Raw genomic sequence first — 20,870 nt, 5'->3', positions numbered from 1 at the left:
TATTTTAAAACTATACACATCTCTGCTCCCCTGTCTTTGATTTTGCTGGTTCATTTAAGGAGCCCTGGTAGTTCTACACCACAAAAAAGCATGAAGACCTAGTCAGATTTAAAAGTTTCTTTGCAAAAGCTTTTATTTAAAATCAAACTGTTGGGTGAATATTTTGTTTGTAAGAGCAATTATTTGATTGTTACATATCTTAATTGTATTTTCTCTTCTTCCTCAGAACTAAAGCTCCAAGACATAATGGGGGCATTTTTAGATAAGCCAAAGATGGAAAAGCATAATGCCCAGGGGCAAGGTAACGGACTACGTTATGGGCTAAGTAGTATGCAAGGTTGGCGAGTTGAAATGGAAGATGCACATACAGCTGTGATTGGTTTGCCAAGTGGACTTGATGGATGGTCATTCTTTGCTGTGTATGATGGGCATGCTGGTTCCCAGGTTGCCAAATACTGCTGTGAGCATTTGTTAGATCACATCACAAATAACCAGGATTTTAAAAGTTCTGAAGGACCACCTTCTGTGGAAAATGTCAAGAATGGAATAAGAACAGGTTTTCTGCAGATTGATGAACATATGAGAATAATATCAGAGAAGAAACATGGTGCAGACCGAAGTGGGTCAACAGCAGTGGGTGTCCTGATTTCTCCCCAACATACATACTTCATCAACTGTGGAGACTCAAGAGGTTTACTTTGTAGGAACAGAAAAGTTCATTTCTTCACACAAGATCACAAACCAAATAATCCTTTGGAAAAAGAACGTATTCAGAATGCAGGTGGTTCTGTAATGATTCAGCGCGTGAATGGTTCTCTTGCTGTATCTAGGGCACTTGGAGACTTTGATTACAAATGTGTCCATGGTAAAGGTCCTACAGAGCAACTTGTCTCACCAGAGCCAGAAGTCTATGAAATTGAAAGATCTGAAAAAGATGATCAATTCATCATCCTTGCGTGTGATGGTATCTGGGATGTTATGGGAAATGAAGAGCTTTGTGATTTTGTAAGATCCAGACTTGAAGTCACTGATGACCTTGAGAAAGTATGCAATGAAGTAGTGGACACCTGCTTATATAAGGTAGCTAGATTTTTAAAAATAGAGAAGCTTTTTCATGTCATTTTAGTTATAACACATTGTTTTCAGTTTAGAATTCGTATGCCTCAGAAATTGTTTTTAGTACAGTTTGGGGCAATTGCCACCAGCTATTAATGTTTAAATTTCAATGTAGTTGTCAATAGAAAAAAATGTAGCATCATAATTTGCAGTAGTGTGATAGCAGAGTGTTTAGTTCTCTAACTACCTTTACTTGGGTTTTTAAATTGTATGTAAAAGCATTACTTTTCATGTAGCAAATAAACCCTGTTATTTGTTACCAGCATTTTAGCAGATGATCTCAGGTAAAAGAATCATGACTGAACAAGTTACATTAATACCTATCAAAAGCAGAAGCTAAACTTAAAGGAAAAACTTTTTTACTTGCTCATTTTATTTTTTATCTGGATATTTTTATTAGAGGCATAATAAAATGATTTCTGATTTCTCAACTGGATTTTGTAAATATCAATGGTTCTTATCAATGATTTTCTAGATTTTCTTTTAAATACATATTTTGCAGAGCTATTCTGAGATGGTATGTGATTTTCTTTTAACATGCAAAAACAAACCAATATAATTTTTTTTAAAAATTGTTAACATAAAGGGGCAGTGTAGTGTAATGGTTAGAGAACTGGCCTTGGAATCAGGAAGATTTTGATTCAAGTCATTCCGTTCAAATATACTAGCTCTGACCCTCAATAAGTTATTAATTTCTCAGTACACCACACCCAACAACTCTCCAAGACTATAAATTTCCAATTTCTTCACCTGGAGGAGATTCCCCATCCCAATGAAATCATAGGTCCAAAAATATTAAATTCACACACTCTTACTTGTTCTAATTGATCTTTGATTTAAAGTACTTATAACAGCCAAACTACTAGTGTGTTAGTTTGAGTTTTAAATAACACCTGATGATATACATGCCTATGTCAATTATGTATTTTTAGCATTTGATGAATGTATTAAAATTAAAAAATTTTAATGCAACAACAGATTGAATGGGTAGTTATTGGAGTCAGGATTTGAGTTCGTACTTCAACTTCGTGATTTTGGTCACATCACTCAATCTCTCTAGGTCTCATTTTTTATTCTATTTAAAAAGTAATCTATATGTGAATTTCCATGTTCTCCATATCTGTTGAAGTTTTTTCAAGGGTATTTGGCTTAAAATAACAATTTCTTTATGTTTATATTAAGAACCATTTTCACATGTAATTGGATTGATACTTTTATTCTAAAATGTTAAAAGTGACAGGTATGATGAGGAAGCTCATTGTAGAGTATACACCTTCTCTTTAATATAAAAAATTGGCTTACTTAAATGTTGCTACTTAACATAGGAAGTGTTTTCCAGAACTTAAGCCAACCATTTAAAAAGCCATAAACTGTTTTTTCAATTTTTAGCCTCCGTATTTTGTAATATTGACTATAACTTTCAGCAAATTTATGATAACAATTGAATGTCTACAAAAAAGACCATCACATTTATATGTGATTTCATATCAAGTCTTGTGATTATGAATGGTAATAAGCCAAATTCTTTCCTGATGCTAAAATTTTATTGGAGTGTGAAAGTTTCTTTTTATCAGCTATTGTTTAAAGTAAGCCATAATATAGAAATTTAGATCTTTTCATTATGTAGGGTTTTAAAAATGACTAGTTTTATTGGAACTTAAGTCTGTAATACTTTTTGCCAATGTCTCAGGATTCATTTGAAGAAAAATAAAAAAAAAAAGATTACTGATGAGTTGCATAATTTATTTTTTTTGTTTTGAATATAATTATATTGACACAATAGTGAAGTTTCGTAGAATTATGAAAAGATTACAAAGGAGGGAGGGTGGGAAGGAAACAAGAATATTTTCTCAAACTCTTTTCTCTCCCAGGGAAGTCGAGACAACATGAGTGTGATATTGATCTGTTTTCCAAATGCACCAAGAGTATCACCAGAGGCAGTGAAGAAAGAGACAGAGTTGGACAAGTACCTGGAAAGCAGAGTAGAAGGTGGATCATTTAAAAAAAAATAAGTAACTTTATTAGAGAGAAACCCTACAACAATGAACCTTTTGACACAATAGCTTTTAATTAAACCTTTAAGTGTTATTGATGTCTAGTGACATCAGTGGAACAAGGCATGTAGCCATGTAGATGTATGCTATATACATATATATATATATATATACCATTATTTTAGAAGGACATATGTCCTTCTAAAATAATGGTAGAAATAAGACCACAGCAACTGTGACCCTGGAAATTGTTTAGGATGATTTTTTTTCCCCCTCTTGAGGCTAAAGATGTACACATTTCAGAGTTCCTTGTGAATTCATTAGCAGGAGTAACTTTCAGTCAAATCTGACTTTTGGCATAAGTTAAATAAAAAGTAGTAGGCGAATTATAAAGAGGGTAATTAAGTGCCATTTCTCTGTGAAAAGCTATGTATATTAATATATTTCGGTCAACTAACTTAAAAAAAAATAACTTAAGACTCATAGCTTTGTTACTAAAACTCCAGTTAACCTGCAAGTGCCACTATATTTTAAAGTATGTCTATGTTTCTATTTCAAACTGTATTTCAGGGTTTCATAGCAAAACCATAGACTGCCTGACTTTAGATAAACCAGTTCTCTGCCTGGCAGTAACATGAGTGTTTGTGTGCCTTATATTAATTTTTGTTTTCATTTTAAGTTGAAATAAGTTGAGATTTCAGGTGCATTTTGTACTATAAAACTGCAAATGACTTTGAGACCACTAATGAACTGTTTGTAACTCTAATTAGTGCCTTTGGATATTTAAAGACTCTAAATTTTTTTTGTTAACTGCAATTTGCAGTTTAAGTGAAAATTTCCCCAAGAACACTAATTACCGCATATATATGCAATATATTGTATTGATCATAAAATATCCTCTAAGTAGACAAACTGCCTATGGAATGACTGTGTTAATGTAAAAAAAGCGATTTGGGGTTCATTATAGTAATCACTTGCATGTTAAAGGCCTCTAATAGCATGTAAGCATCGAAATGATAACACTATTCTGTTAGGTTCTATCAAGTCCACATTATGAAAATTACTATGCACTTTAGTTTCATTTTCTTTTTAACTTTTTGATATTTAAATATGGTCAGTCTGGCATTTTAATAATTGTAAATTTCTAATGTTATCCAATTTAAGGCTGCCATTTATCTTTATTGACTATTCTCTTTCTTGATAGTGGTATATAATATGCGTGCACTGATTGCTAACTCAGTAAGTAGTTCTTGACACAATCCAGTGAGTTTATTTCCTCACCAATAAGGTCCTTGGTTTTTAATCCTTTAAAAAAATCTAGTAAGTATGGTTTATTCCTAGGTAATATACTAATCTAACATCACTAGAAAATACTCAAATTGAAATCAAGTCACATTGATTTGAATCACTGATTAAAGGGAGGAGGGAATTAAATTATAAAAATTATGTGCTTATTTAAGGAATAATGTCAAATTTTAAGTTACTGGCTTTTTAAAGAGAAGACTAGAATTTTGCTTCTTCTGAGAAATTAAGTTTTGATGCAATATGAAGTTTAGTCAAATTTCAGATAGGCATTTTTCCTTTACATTCATTGCTTACTTTGTCTCACAATAAAATTGCCTGATATTCATTTTAGATAGATATTTATATGCTATAACAGCATAGGATATTTATGTTGGTATCCAGTAAATACTTTGAAAATTTTTATTGTATTAAGTTTAATATTTTATTATTAAAATGTAGATTATTTTATATTCTAGCTTAAAATTATATTTTCTACTAAGGTAGAACTGATGAGGCCAAAACAATAGCTACTATGGCAAATAATGCAACTGCTGCTACTTAAAATGCCTTAGAATGAGTGAAACTGTCAGAACTTCACTTGAAAGATTAAAAAATACTAAAACATATATGGAGTTTTTAAACCAACTTAGAAGATAATTTCAGGATAATACTTGGCATGATGCAGAGTACCTGAGTTTAAATAACAAGCTCTGCCACTGATTATGCATGTGACTTTGGGAAAGCCATTTAACTTCCCTTGACCTCAGTTTCCTCATCTATAAAATGAGGTTGGGGACAGGTTGAGTTAGATGGCCTCTCGACATCTCTTCTGGCCCTAAGTCCTTTAGTTTTGTTTATTAATTTTATCAGAGGAAGGTACTTTGAAAAATAGACAATTTCATGTCTTTTTTGGTTGAACACAGTAAATTAATCTATAAATCTAAAGCATGCATTAGAAAGCTTTTCTGGCATATACTAACAATTGCTGTGAAATGCTAAACTTTATTTTAATTACTTAGATGAGACTCTTTAGGCACCTCCTAAAACATGAGAAAATACTTTTGAAAAGGCTTCCAGAAAGGCTTCTGGACTCTCCTTTTTACCATACTCTCTATTGCTACTAAATATTTAATGGTCCTAACAGTCAGCTTTTTTTGTTGAAATTTACTTTCTAGTCAGAGGTACAATAAATTCACAATAAGCCCCTACAATTGTTTACTCTCTTAGTAAATTTAAATGTTATTTTCGTAATGTTTTGCATTTTTTTCTGTTATGAATCAGGATTGTTGTAATATTTCTACACCAGTTTCTAGACTAATATTTTGGACATTATTGTTTTTATTTAAAATGGCTTGACAACTCTGCCTCAGGTTTGGGGGTAGGATGGGGAACATCTATCAATATCCATGCTAAAAGGAATATTTTTTTCTGCAGTATTAATTTGAGTATATATCTTAGGGACTGGGATTAAAGGGATGCTACTTTAGAGATTTCATTCTTGGTCTTTTTTATAAAAAAAAAAATTAACAAGGTTTATATAGCACTAAGTGTCAAATAAGTTTGAGTAAGTGTTTCCATTTTGAATAGAGAATAATTAGCCATGTTTTTCAACTTTATTTTTTTTAGAACTTGTTTGTTTTACTGTATTTTTTGCACTTTATAACAGAAAAGTGAATACAAGTTACATTGAAACATAGGTGATTTTTTTTTTTTTTTTACTTTTTATGACTGAAACCAACAGAATGGTTCAATTTGTCATCAGTGTTATTCACATTGTATCTATAGTTATCTTTCCAAATAATTGTATTGACTTAGTGGAGACTGTATGTTAAATGTATCAGGTTGTGAAATTGTGTAGCTTAGGTAAACACTAAATCCATTTATTTTTGTATGGCAGAATTTTAGCATTAGAATTATGTAGACCATATTAGATGTTAAAGATTATACAATAAAGGACTTGGCAAACCAAATCTGAGCTCTTTGCTTTTTATTCAGATTTAAAAGCGGTAGAAAATTCTGGACAATAAAAGTTAGATGGTAAAATTTTGGCTTTTACTCTGAAAGAACAGTTCACCACTTAAATCATGTGGGTTACTGAATCTGGTGATAAATAGAATTCTAAAATGTAGCCCTAGTGTTAGGAGTTGGATATTTTGATCTCCAAACTTCATCTTATTAAAGGAAATAAAGAGCTTTTGTATAAATGGCTGCTTTCAAAGGTATTCCTATTTTGGCTAAGAACTAAGATGATTGCTTTTTCTTCTAACAACACTGCTTACTAAGAGAAAAAATTTATCTCTTGAAGAAAACTTGCAAAAACATCTAGTGTCTTTATATAACTGACTTACTCAAATATAATATGTAGTTAAATATATGTAACACATTTGACATGGATAATGTACATACATATTGCCTTTGGCATGGATCTGCATTTAGAATATTGTTAGTAATCAAAGTGAACACTTCTCATATTTAAAGAACTTATTTACAGTCCTGTGTGCATTATTTTTTCTTTGGCACCTATGGTACAAGTGGCAAAATATATGCATGCCTCACATTGTAAAAAGTCATACCCATTAGTGTACCCTTTATTGGAGAGTTTGATGATCAGTAATTATGGTTTATTCTTATTTCTTTGAATAGTATAAGAAACCTGCCTTTTAATTTGGGCCATTTTCACATAAAACACATATATTGAGACTGGAAATGGCATTATAATATATCTGAAACTCATTCTTAATTAGCCTTTCTAAACCAATGTTACAGATCATGTAGCTTGTGAAATCTTTAATTGTCTTTAGATGAAGCATATTAAGGGTGGAGCTTTAGCATGTAGTACCTTGGTTTACAAGCTTAAAATGGTTGTATGCTGTTTAACAGTGTCTTTGTGTGACTATATTAAGTATCAAATGGTTATAGCTAAGGTTATGAAAAAATATTTTAAGGCAATTACAAATTATTTCATTGATTTTTGTAATTTTAAAAACTCTGCTGTGCAATGTTTTTGTTTACAGGGCAAAGTTCAGTAAACATGTTCCAGTCTAAAGAGAGGAGTTGGTCTACTCAGAAGTAACTAGTTGACATCTTAAGAAGGATGTTCCTCCCATTTGTATACAAATACCCCTGATTACGTAATATGCCAATTTAACATGAAATATTTGTGTATTTTTCTAATTTTAATCTTGATCATTCTTCTTTAAACTTTATCTAGAAAATAACAGTTCAATGCCTTTTTCCTTCTTGTCATTTTGTGCACTTACTTGTCATAGCCTCTCAAAATTCATCATGAATTTCTTCCTTTTGGCACCAGCATAGAAAACCTCAGATGTGATAAATGCCATTTTAAGAAATATTAAGCTATCTTTGATTGTTTCAGTCTTTTAAAGTTCAATATGGATAGCACTTACAAAAAAAGTACTTCTGATTCCCAGAAATCATAAAGAAGCAGGGAGAAGGCGTACCAGACTTAGTCCATGTGATGCGCACATTAGCAACTGAGACCATCCCAAACCTCCCTCCAGGGGGTGACTTGGCAAGCAAGTAAGTTTTATATTTTGTATATGTTCCATAATCACTATTTAGAAAATATTTTTCATTGAGAATTGACAAGATGGCAACTATTTTTAAGACTGATTTAGTTTGTTAAATGACATGTAGAGGGGTGTGTGTGTGTGTGTGTAAGAAAGATATCTTTTCTGAGCCCTTTGATTTGGGGCATTTTGTTTTTTTGATGAAACATTACCTTTTGGAGATGTTTTGGTTTTGATGCTTGCCATTTATTAGAATGTAGTCTCGTGCTCAAATAATTTTAAGTGCTATTTGAAATTATGTGTTTTAATGGCCTTTCTGAATTAAAGTAGTATATAAACATAAAGCATCATTGTTATATGGTCTTAACAGTCCCACAAAACTTACTATCCCAGGTTGAGTCTCTTCACTTGTTTGACTCTGTTCCTTTCCAACTTCTTTGGAATCTATTTAGATTGTGTTTTCAAAGGCCTGGCAGCCATTTTTCCAGGTACTTTGGCCAATGGCTTTGAGCTACTTCTATAGCTATTTTAAGTCCGAAGTGGAAAATTCAGATAGTAAACCTCCTTTATCTTAAAATCTCTACTTAAATTTACACAAAAGGATATATTTGAGTCTTATTTCTAGTCTCTATTGTCCTCTTTACAATACTACTAAATTGATCTTCCTTGTGCATGTATCTGATCATATTAGTAAGTAGTATGTTTAAAACCCTTCAATGGTCCCCCATTGCTTGCTGAAAAAAGTTTAAACTCTTCTGCCTGATATGCCACACTAGGTTTTCCTACCTTTTCTCGTGTTTCTGTTTCATGTGTTCCATGTTCCAGCCAGACTGGATTACTTTGAGGACATGTTCCACATTTTGCTGCCTCCATTTCTTTGATCATATTCCTTATGTCTGGAATTCTTTCCCCAATCTGCCACTGTTGACTTCCTATCCATTTTTTTCATGCCTAATTCAAACTCTTATAATAAATGCCAATTCCTCCAGGAAGTCCAGCAGAAGCAGCATGTTGCAGTGGAATGAGCAATGATTTTGGAGTCAGAGGACCAGAGTTCGAATCCTGACTATTATTTATTGCCTCTATGACTTTGGGCAAGTCACTTGATAACCCTGGGCATTCATTTCTTCATCTGTAAAATTAGATGGTTGAACTAGAATATCTCAGAGGTCTCTTCCAGTTGTAATCTATGATCCTGTGATCCTTCCCTGCTTCCTTTAAGTCAGTCAAGAATTTTTCTTGCCGTGGACCTGAAATAACATTTTACTTATATTTTTCTTAAATACTTATAAATTATTTTGTATAATAACTTGTGATTGATCATAGCCCTTCACACTCCCCTATATGGTCCTGAAGGGCAAGTATTATGTCTTAAAGTGCTCTAGCTTCTTTAGCACTGAGTACAGGGAAGAGTTTACTGAGGAGTCTCTTACAGGTAGTAACAATGTTCCAAAATGATCCAGATGACATTTTCTAGATTATTTCTATTTTAAAACTTTATTATTATTGGACTTGTAAAAACTGTTGCAGAGTTAAGCAGAACCAGTAGACATTGTACATAATAACAGCAACATTGTACAATGATCAACTGTGAATAACTTAGTCATTCTCAACAATATAGCTATCAACAATCCCAAAGGACTTATGATGAAAAATTTGCTTCCAGAGAAAGAACTGATGGAATCTGAATCCTGGACAAAGCACACTTTTTTTCACTTTCTTAATTTTTTTTCTTCCTGTTTCCTAACACAAAAGGGGAAAAGATGGGGAAATATTTTGTATGCTTGTACATGTAAAATCTCTATCAAATTGCTTACCATCTCAAGTATATGGGAGGAAGGATTCAAGATTCAAATTTTTAAAAATGTTTTCACATGTACTTAGGATAAAATAAAATGTCAAATTTAAAAATAAAATAAAAATTCAAAGGGAAAATAAAATTTAAAAAGACAAATTATTGATATTTTAGCCAGTACTAAAATTTTTTCAAATAATTCAAATGTAAATTTAACAGATTTTTTTTTTTGGTATGCATTATTGTAACAGACAACTATTTAAAAGCAAAATTAGTGCATATTACTTGGGTTCCTATTTCAGAATGGTTGTCCCTTCTTTTCCAACTATTTTAAATTCACATTTTTATTTAAATTTTTTAATTTTAAGAATTTGAGGATAATTTTTTTTACCATTTTGAATAATTTTGATTTTTGTAACAGTTGCTGCTTTTATATTGAAACATTCAAATAGGGCATTTGCCTGTCTCTCAAATCCAAGGCTAATTTTGAAGTTTTAACTTATGTTTTGTCTGCATCATAAAAGAACCTAGAAAATTAAATCTGAAATATTTAAATGTTATTATATCAAATTTGGTAGCTGGGTGGCATGAGGCATATAGAGTACTAGACTATAGTCAGGAAACTAAGTTCAAATCCAACCTCAGAAACATATTAGTTTCATGACTGGCTAAGTTACTTAAACACTGTCTAATTCAGTTTCCTCATCTATAAAATCAAATTAATTAGACCTATTTCTCAGGTGAAGGATACAATTTTTGTGAGGACAAAATGGCATCATATTTTTTTGTAAAGCTCTTTGCAAACTATACATAAATTATTATTTAATATGATTAATCATTTCTAAGCCAAAACTAACATGGACTTCATAGCTAGTAAAAGTTGCTGTTTATAAAGACCATAAAATCATTCCCTGACTCTTAAAATGAGTGTATTGCACCTTGACTTTTTCAGCCTTTTCTCCTTTTATTAAAAATCCCATAGATTGTAAGAATCATAGAATTCTACATGTAGATTATCTCTATTTGAAATAGTAATCTGTGGTAATGAAAATCAAAAGTGGTTCTTATTTACTAAAGGTTAGGAAATGGGAAATTATTCTTAAATGTAACAATATTTGCATATTCAAAATGTTCATGCCAATTGTTTATTTAACATGTTTATTGAGCAAAAGTTTATTTTGCTTCTTTTGCCAAATAAGAATAATACTTTTCTGCCTTTTTTTTTAAATTTAGGCGGAGTATAATTGAAGCCGTTTACAATAGACTGAATCCTTTCAGAAATGATGACACTGTAAGTACCCTCTTCTCTCCTCCCACTACCTCTTCCCCACCTCTCTAAATGCATATCCTTCCTACCTGTTTTTGCAGAGCTGTTCACTGTACCCATTCTCTTACACACACCCCTGATTGATTGCTCTGAATTCTGCTTGCTCTGATCTCTGCCTGAACTACAGTTCTAGTGATTGAGGACATAATTATGGTGAGTGGCCACCTCTCCAAAAAAAAAAAAAGAAAGAAAGAAAGAAGGGAAGAAAATCTTTTGTGAATTCTTCTTGGTTTGCAACATCCTTGACTACATACCTTCTGAATGTTTATTTCCACCATACATATTTAATATTAGGGAATAACATCTTTACCCTAAAAATGGGTGTTTTTGGTGGTTTTCAGTTTTAAGTAAACTTGATTTGGCACATGCAAATATTTAGACTATGTTTACATTTTAAAAAACATTTTAGTGTTGTTTTCAAATACTAAAAATCCACAGTTACATACTATTAGCAGGCTTTTTGTTGACATTGCATTCTGTTTTTTCTTTTTTTTTTTTTTTTTTTTCCTTTTTTTTTTGTTAGACTTTAAAAAATCATCTGTGAAATGAGGGAAATTTGGATTAAGGTATTTTCCAGGTTCAATATTTCTTTATAATCAGATTACACTATGATGTTTTTCTATTAAAATTTTTGCATTTCTGAAGGTTTTAATTTTTCTTTGCATTACTAAGGTTTATTAAAATGGTGGCATGAAGAGAAATTAGGGTTTAATCAGAGAATCAAGGTAAATCATTTACCATCTTTTTAGTTAAAAAGTCTTTGCTCTAAACTCAGCTTCTTCCTTAAATGTTATTTATTACAAAACAGAATCTAGCATAGAATCTGTTTCACAGGAAATCCTTTTTTTTTTTTTTTTTTTAACCTTTTTCCTTTCAAGATTATTCAGAGTGTAATGTTTGGCAACTCTAGGACTTAAAAGGTGCTTTTTTTTTCCTTCATAAAGGATTCAACATCAGCTGATGACATGTGGTAAAAACTTCTCATCTAGCCTGGAGTTTACCTTCATCCTCCCAAGGAAGTACAGCGCAACTTCACTGAACCTTCTTAACATCCATCTTCAATATTAAAGAAGGGGATACTATAAGGGTGAGCAAGATGACACCACAGAACTACAGCAGTACAACAACTAGCCCAGAACTGATCCTTTTTTTTTTTTTTTTATATAAAATTGAGACTTATGTAAACGTGATTTCAAACCATAATTCATGTTGTAAATCAGACTTCAGCAATTTTTGTTGTATGATTTTTTTTTTTTTTGGTAAAGTGCAATTGTCCTTGTACAAAATGCTCATATTTAATTATGAACTGCTTTAAAAATCCCTATCAAAGTTTAAAATGTTTGGCTTGTTGTGTGATGCAACAGATAGGTTGGTAGCCCTTTAAATTCATGTTGTGTTTTGGATCAGGGGTGAGGGTGGGGGTAGCGGCAGCCTGGCCAGCGAGATGCTCAAAAATACACGCGATTATGAAGAATAATTTAAAAATTCTTACAGAGATGAACATCCATGAAGTTGTTTCAAACACCCTTAATTTTCTTGACAGTGGACTAGCATAAGAATATAGCTAGTTCATTCATAAAACTCATTCAGGATGGTTTTTTTTCCCTTGTTGCCACTTATTATTGCAGGTAATAGTGTATTTCATAAGAATATCATATCGATCTTGAGGCTAGAATGCCTTGATTCTTTGCACCTCTTTTGCAAGTCCTTACATTAAATTAATTACTAATTGAAAAGGAACAGCTTCCTACATAGAGTAGGAATCTGTAGCATTTTTACTATCATGATTGGCTGGGCCTGCTGCTGTTCCTAGTAAAATATTCTGAACTCCATTTTATCAATAAAGATTGATTTTAACAAACAAGATATTTAATCATGTATGTGTAATTCCTCTTGCTTTTTAAAATGCCGTGTCATTGTAAATGAGGGGTTTCAGTTATTGAGACATGAAAGCCCATTTTTTTAAATGGACCACAGTGTTGCCCAAGGCATAGATGGAATTTCTCCCCACCAGTAGACGGACTAGAGGCTTTAAATAACTGTTCTTCCTTAATCTATTTTAAATGGGTTTTTTTTTCAGACTACTTATTTTTCATCTAGAAATGCATCAGCTTGAATTTAGACACCATTTAATGAAAATGTTAGTTGAAGCCTGATACTCTTAACACCTTATGATGTGTGTGTGTTTGTGTTTTAATTGACCCACTTAGTTAGAATACTTATGGTTAAAATACATTCGTGATTTGAATTAGAGCATGTTGACCACATATAAATATCGGTCATTAAAAATAACTTTCAAAAGTTAAGGAATTATAGGTATTAAAATAAAATTATCTTATTTTAGGCTTACCTTCTCCCTTTGATCATATGAAAGTAAGTTTTCAAATTAGTCATGCTGACAGACTACTGTTTTGTGCTCTTTTGTATTGTCTCTTTAGGTTGAAAATATTGTATTATCAATATGTAGTTTTAATTATTCTATAGGCAAGAAAGTAAGATTTTAACCCTTCACCGAATACAAAATCGAAACTTGGTGTAAAAATGTAGTATGATGCTCTCTATTTACTCTTGTCTTTTCCCTAATTTGGAAAGACACCTATTTGTGTATGTATACATATATGTAGCCTTAAAATTAATTTAAGGTTAAGGAATATTGGACAAAGTAATTTAAAATGTCTCAGATTTAGAGTTAATATACCAGCAAAATCCTTCCTTTATCCCTCTTGTGTGGAGTGATTAAATGTAAATTGTCTTTTTGTATTCTGTATCAGCATGAATGAAGAAAATATAAGTAATATTTGAATTTGTAAGTTTAATTTGGGTTAAAGACCACTTCCTTACCTAATGTCTAATTCCATTGTAGAATGAAAACTATCATTATGTCCTAAGTTATGGCTTTGTACACCTGCACAAAATTAATGTGTAGATAATATGGCAAGTGATTCTGACTACCAGATATACACACCAGTGTAGAAAGCTGAACTCTTCTTAGGACAAGCCTATTCTTTACTGTATAGACTAAAGTTTAATTCTAGAAGCAACAGATTTTAAACTGGACTATGGAAACTTTCTGAGATGTAAAATATTAAATCACAAGTAAAATTGTGGCAGAAAGCCATATTTCAAACCATAATGACACAGTGTGTCATAATGAAATTTCTTTTAAAACCATGTTAAGAGGCCCTACCTAAAGAATAAGGACATGAAAACATTCTTCTCTTACAGTTGCCAGTGCTTCACCTAGGGTGAAAGAAATGTCTAAAAGTCATTTATTCTGGCTTTGTGTTCAGTACTTATGGTCTGAGAACACTGAATCTATTATCTGTGAATAAACACTGCCGTGCTAGGTACTAATTTTGAGTATGAAAATACATGCAATGAGTATGTATATCTTCTTAGAGCAATGGACTATATGTTTTTACTATTCCCTGAAAAAATATTATCCATACTTTTAAAAGGCACTTTTTGCACCTTTGTTGTGTATTTCATTTATTGTACCTATTCAATTTTGTGTTGTTGTGCTAAAAACTTTAGCACCTCAGGGGCTGTGCCACATATTTTTGACGTGTCACATGCTATTTCCCTTTTGGGGAAAGTTCTTGTGTGGTAACAGTGTTGTAATGTGGTATTCCAAATGTAGTTTGATTTAAATGTTCTAATAGAATGGACCCAGTTTACCTATTTAAAAAGGAAATGGCATGTTGTATAAAAAACTACTTTCATAAACCGTACAAATATGTTCCCTTTACCTTACTTACCTTCACTGGTTCATCTTTTTTTTGTGAGTACTTATCAGCCAGATAAAATGTCTTAATGGTTATTCTGGGGACATGTACCTTTTAATAGGTAACTGTTAATGTTCTAAGCAGTTTTCAATATTAACATTGACTTTTAGAAATCTATATATATATATAAACATATTCTTTATTTTATCAATTCAGCATTAAAGATTTATTAAATGAAACTTTTATTTTAGTTATAAAATATTGCGTTGACCTGCTCTTGTTGTAGTGTTAAGAACCACTGCAGAAATTGCTCATTTTATTTCCTGATTTCACATAGTAAAAAAAAAAAATCAGGATTTAAAAAAAACCCGAATGTATATAATTTAGGCATTCTGAATTACAAGTGGTTTCATTACTATACTACAATCCCTTTGGTGGTATTTTGTATCCCTTAACATAGCGTTCCAGTTAATATTTATTGAGCTCCTTTTATGTGCTGGGCACCATGGAGGATTCAAACAAGGAACTTTGCAGTAGAGAAACTTAACTTTTGTGTGTGGTTTAATGCTACATGCCAATCAAATTAAGCCATAAAATTGATATCATTTGCCCTCCATCCTAACTCTCTTTACTTTTTCCTATCCCTCAAATTGAAATCTTACTTTTTTTAAAAAAAAAGTTTGTACTCGGCATAGGGATCTGAAATTTGGTATATTGAGGATTAAGTTTATTCTATGTGCTCTACAAATTTAACTAAGGATTTATGGCAGCCTTTTAGGAAGAAAACCATGAAACAGAGGCCCTAGAAATATATTTAGGGCTTGAGCATTAATTTTTAGTTCTTTCAAAAAAATCATTTTTACAACTAGTCTCATCATTAATTAGCAGCTCAGTGTCTTTTATGTTTTTTTTTCCCTTCTCAACAAAATGGTTTTGTGACTTAATTGTAATTTCACTTCTAATTATAAACATATTTATTTAGGAATTAAATATTTTTGCTTTAATGTACCATTGAAAAACAGGTATTTGTTTTTGTTTCGTTCTTTTAAAAATTCAGTGGAAAGTTTAAATTAGAAATTTTAAGGACCTAATATTTTGATTTCCCATTGTACAGTATTAGTACAGAATGTGGTATTAGTACAAAGCTTTCATGTAAATAACATCAAAATATAAAAACTGTTTCAGGTTGATTGTTACAGTTTTATGCTTTTGAGGGATCCAAAATCTTCTTATAATTTGGTTTCACAAACATTGCAAAGGAAATGACCATTTTAGTTGATTAACAGTGGTCCAGTTTTCTAATGGATTTGTTTTCCTTTAGGTATTGAGAAATTGTTGGTTTTCTTTATCCATAAAAAAAATCTTAATAGTTAATAACTTGAAACTCTAGATACGCTGATTCTTTGTATCTTTCAGTAATATGCTTTATGCCATCTATTTATGTTTATTAAATCAAAGCCCTTCTTTTTAAAAGTAAACATTATTTTGGAGTGCTAGAAATATTTTTTAACAATATCTTCCAAATTTTAGATGTGGATTATTAAGGGGAAAGACTTTTCTTTATTAAACAACAAATATTTCTCAAGAACTCAGAATAATAAAGAAATAAAATGAAATTTGCCTTTTCCTGTTTCACCATCAAGTGAGCATTTTCCATTTGTATTGATTTTGGCATCACTAGATTCTTTCCCTTTTACCTACTTGCTATTTTAAGCAGTCGCTCATGGCCCCGTGAAATTCTAGCAAACGCTTAGATGAAAGTATTCATTATGATAATTTTAGCTGACAATGAAATTGCTTTGGCCACTTACACTTTTATTTCATAACCAAGAACAAGAAAAAGAGGTGGCCTATTCGATCAATTTGCTGGGTATGTAGCAAATAGATAACAATGTTTTCCCTTGTCCAGCACAAAATGCCTTGTCTTTCTCTGCTTTGCTCTAGTTTTTCTTCCTTTAACTTTAATGATTATCAGAATGAAACAGGCCAATTCAGTTTGTTTGGCTAAGAACGCTTGGTGTTTAGCCTCATCATTACAAGAGAAAGCATATTTAAAGGTCTGAATGTCTAATGACTTTGGGAGGCAAGGTCCGAATCCAATTTCACTGGGGTAGAGAACTCTCCCTGTGGAAACTGCCTCCACTGTTAACAGACTTCTCTGCAACTTTATAGTTTTAGTAGTTGCATAGGGTCATTGACAGGTTGCATAATTTGTCCATGGTCCTGCTCCTAGTTTGTGTTAAAAAGTCAGGATTTAAACTAAAGTCTTCCCCAAGACCAGCCCCCTACACATTAATGGCTCCATGCTGCCTCTTATTGAATGATATATTAAAATATGATGTACATAAAAGAAGTATCTTGGGACCATAGGAGGAGTAGAGATGAAAAGAGTGGACCTTAATTATTTTAAAAGTTGTAATAGGTTTAAGTTCCAAGTCACTAATGCTGTTGTATCCATGTCAGGAAAATCCAACCTTAACTTCAGCCAATATAACATTTGCAAGAAATACTTAATGATAGAAGTAATTGCTCCAACAACAGAAGTAACTTTTAAAAGACTTTTATTAATATAGTCATTTGTATTTTTCCTGATCTCATCTGGTAAAAATAAAAGCAGTGTTTACCATAAAATTCTTTATCTTAAACATTGTCACTGCACCAAAACCCTTTCATGATCTCAATTCTATGGGTTATTTAAAGTTTTTTGCTGATTACTTTCTCATCAACTTTAAATTTTAGAAAAATTGTGTAGAGCTTTTTCATTCATTTGTGCATTGATTGTACCTTTTGATCATCTTGGAAATTACTATTTAAAACCATTTGCAAGTATCTAGTACTTTTTGAAACAATTTAGATTTATGTACATAGTTGATTCTTCAGCTACTTTCCTAATTCAATAATAGCAGATATAATCAGTGGGTGCCAAAATGCCATATTCATAGTATATTTATATAGTGGTATTATACTACTAGATATCTATATTTAAAAACAAACAAGAAAACACAAAATAAGCAAACTCAACAATTATTAGAATACAAGATGAACTCAGTTTACTTTAGGAAAGTGTTTTTTTTTTTAAGTATTTTTTTCAGAGACTTGGGGGAAAGAATTTTGTGAAAGTCTGAAGTGAAAAGTATCCTTTCTTAAGATAATTAATATCTGGGCTCTGTTCTCCAAGCAGAACATAGACTATAGATTTTAAAAATTATATCTTGTAGGTATTGAAAGGCAAAAGAAAACAGTAATGTTAGGACCAATCTCTCTCTCTCTCTCTCTCTCTCTCTCTCTCTGTAAGGAAATCTAATCCTTTTCTAAGAAGATTTGGCCCTGGAAATTGAACTGACAAAAGATTAAGTGGAGTTTTTTTTTTTAACCCTTAACTTCTTCTATGTATTGGCTCCTAGGTAGAAGAGTGGTAAGGGTGGGCAATGGGGGTCAAGTGACTTGCCCAGGGTCACACAGCTGGGAAGTATCTGAGGCCAGATTTGAACCTAGGACCTCCTGTCTCTAGGCCTGACTCTCAATCCACTGAGCTACCCAGCTTGCCCCCAAGTGGAGTTTTTTTTAAAAAAGGTTTGTAGTAAAAACACTGATCTAAATAAGGAACATATTATATAGTGCTTACGATGCATACTTTATTATCCACATAATTTAATTGTCAGATGTTCACTTTTTTTTTTTTTAACCTTTGAATTAGCAGACTAGATTTCTGATATTCATCTCATTGCTAGTGTTAGAGTCCACTAAACTTTATGCACATATTCAGGCCATCTCAGATTTCACAATATGAAAGATTAAAAAACTAATAGAGAAGAATAATACAGAGTCCAACATTTTCAGCCACCAGTGCCCAGAGTTAATGACATTTCTTCCAAAATATATGTCCAATAAAACGGTTTGATTATTAACTGAAGTTTGGATTTATTCTCAATTATCAGGTGTTTTGATTAATCTTGGACCCGTCTCTAGTTAATAGAAGACCCATTTGTATGCTTTGTTCTTTCACCTAATGCCCTTTATTAGCTCAGTAACTTCATATGGAGAAAACATATCTCATGTAGTTGACATGCAATGCTGATTGTTTTAGCTCCTAGCATAATATTCATATTTTTTGTGAAAGTGTAATCTTTCCCTTTAATTTGTATTAATATTATGAATGAAGACATGTAAGCTTAAAAAGCATGTTTGCAGAATGCTTAGCTTCATTATAAATTTATAATTTTGAAACTAATATACAAAAAAGCAGAGCTATTTTCCTTAAATACAATGTATAATATTCTCCACAGTGATTACCCACTATTTGCAGTTTATGTGATCCAAAATGTGTTTACAACAAGTTCAATAAATGTATATTTTGTACTGTGTACCAGTTTCTGGTCCCAAAGAAAATGTGTGAATTTAGTTTCTAATTTTTTAAGATGTACTTTCTGTTTGGACTACGTTCAAGAATTGCATTAAGCTTATGAATGGCTACAGATTGTATATGGGAAATGAGACTTAGAAATAATTTATAGTTCCCCCCCCCAAAAGGTGCCACTAAGTAATAAACAGACAATTGCATAATTTCTGTGTATTTATGATTGTTTAGTTTTGTATGGAATACTTATTTAAATATGATAGTCACTGCCATTGGTTTTTGTTCCTAGGAAAAGCCTGAATAACTTGAAATTGGCTGTAGGTTTCTATGTGGAAGAAAGTGTTGAGCATTTTTTTAGTTCATTCCTTAGCATAAAGGTAAATCTGAAAATTGCCATTTAGAATTACAGTGCTCTTCTTTGTTTTTGGTCAGGAACTATGCATTGTTATGGAGAATTACCCTTGTTGAACTCCTCACTGATACTGATTGCCAATTTTGTAATACACAGCCTTAGAGTTTCTTGGGATTTTTAGAAATTAAATCACAGAATTAGTATATATCAGAAATAGGACTTGAACTAATGTCTTCCTGACTTCTGTCAGTTCTGTCCTTGTTAAGCTACTTTTTATATATGTGGAAGTTCTTATTTATAAATAATCTTAGATCATCTAGTTCAAAACATCTAGTTATTATAGCATGAAAAGGCTACAAAAAACTTGACCAGAGCTTTTTAATAACGAGGAAGACTAAAAGTTTCTTGTGGGAAAATAAATATTCTTGTTTTCCCCTCAGCCTTCTAATCAGTGAGACTTTATCTTTTTATGTAGATATGGAGGTAGAATCCAAGAGATTGCCCTAAATGAACTCTATAGGGTTCTTCTAAAAGGACCAACTTCTAAAAGTTGGTCAAACTGAGTCTGCTGAATTTGTCTCTGATCAGCTACATAAGGAAATAGTTTTCAACAGTTATTTATACCTTAAGTTTGGTTTGATGAGAAAAAAAAATCTAACATACATGAAAAGATTTGTATTCTGCCTTTAAGGAAATATTTAATCAGTATCTTTGTTTCTTCCTTCTTTGAGTGATTTTAGAACAAATTAAATTATGGATGATATATGTGAAGCAGGTGGAGTTTCTTAGGAGCCTTCTGCTTTCTGAATTCAGGTAGTTAGCAAAATGGAACATGAAATGTTGTTTATACTAATCATGAATCCTGATAACCAGAGTGATACAAGAATGTGATATTGGTGGAACAAAATAGGATAGTATATATTCAATATAGAGTTGTTCGTCTTTTTAAAAATTTTTAAATTTTTCTGTATTCCTCAAGCCTTTTTGTAATTTTAAAATATTGGTGGTAGGAAATCATTAGAATTTTTACTTTCACTAAGCTTCAAGATAATTTGATATCTCCTGAGAAATCACCATAAATACTCTTCCTTCAGTTTTCCCCTCTATTCATTTATTAAACAAGTTAAGGTTATTCAAATTGCCTCAGAGTAGGGAATATTGTTTCTAATAAAAATAAATGTGACTATCGATATGAAAACTCCAGGAAGCTTTTAAAAATTATATCTATGATTTCATTGGTTTAGGGAACTTTCTCAACCAAACAATTAACAAACATTAAGTGCCAAGAGCTGTATTTGGTAACTGGGATGATAAAGACAAAGTGAAAGTAAGCCCCATACCCCCAAGAACTTCTGTCTCACCAGGGTAGGAATGGGCATATATAGGGATA

General features: G+C 31.7%; 1 protein-coding gene across 2 annotated transcripts in view; it reads left to right on the top strand.

The window, feature by feature from the left end:
* The window catches only part of PPM1A (protein phosphatase, Mg2+/Mn2+ dependent 1A), a 56,277-nt gene extending 43,367 nt beyond the window's left edge, over window positions 1–12,910 (top strand). The window contains exons 1-5 of one of the 2 annotated variants that reach the window (XM_044664871.1): window positions 230–1,080; window positions 2,988–3,105; window positions 7,826–7,934; window positions 10,953–11,010; window positions 11,991–12,910. In XM_044664871.1, the coding sequence (XP_044520806.1) occupies window positions 247–1,080; window positions 2,988–3,105; window positions 7,826–7,934; window positions 10,953–11,010; window positions 11,991–12,020 (1,149 nt within the window). In that variant the 5' untranslated portion in view covers window positions 230–246 and the 3' untranslated portion in view covers window positions 12,021–12,910. Of the gene's footprint in view, window positions 1–226; window positions 1,081–2,987; window positions 3,106–7,825; window positions 7,935–10,952; window positions 11,493–11,990 lie in introns of those variants that run through there. The other variant, XM_044664873.1, reaches the window with a different exon arrangement.
* The last annotated feature ends 7,960 nt before the right edge of the window (window positions 12,911–20,870 follow it).

This window comes from Gracilinanus agilis, chromosome 2 (assembly GCF_016433145.1).
Source record: "Gracilinanus agilis isolate LMUSP501 chromosome 2, AgileGrace, whole genome shotgun sequence".
Classification (NCBI taxonomy): Eukaryota; Metazoa; Chordata; class Mammalia; order Didelphimorphia; family Didelphidae; genus Gracilinanus; species Gracilinanus agilis.
Note: the sequence above shows the minus strand (reverse complement) of the source record. Positions and strands in the feature narration are given on the sequence as shown.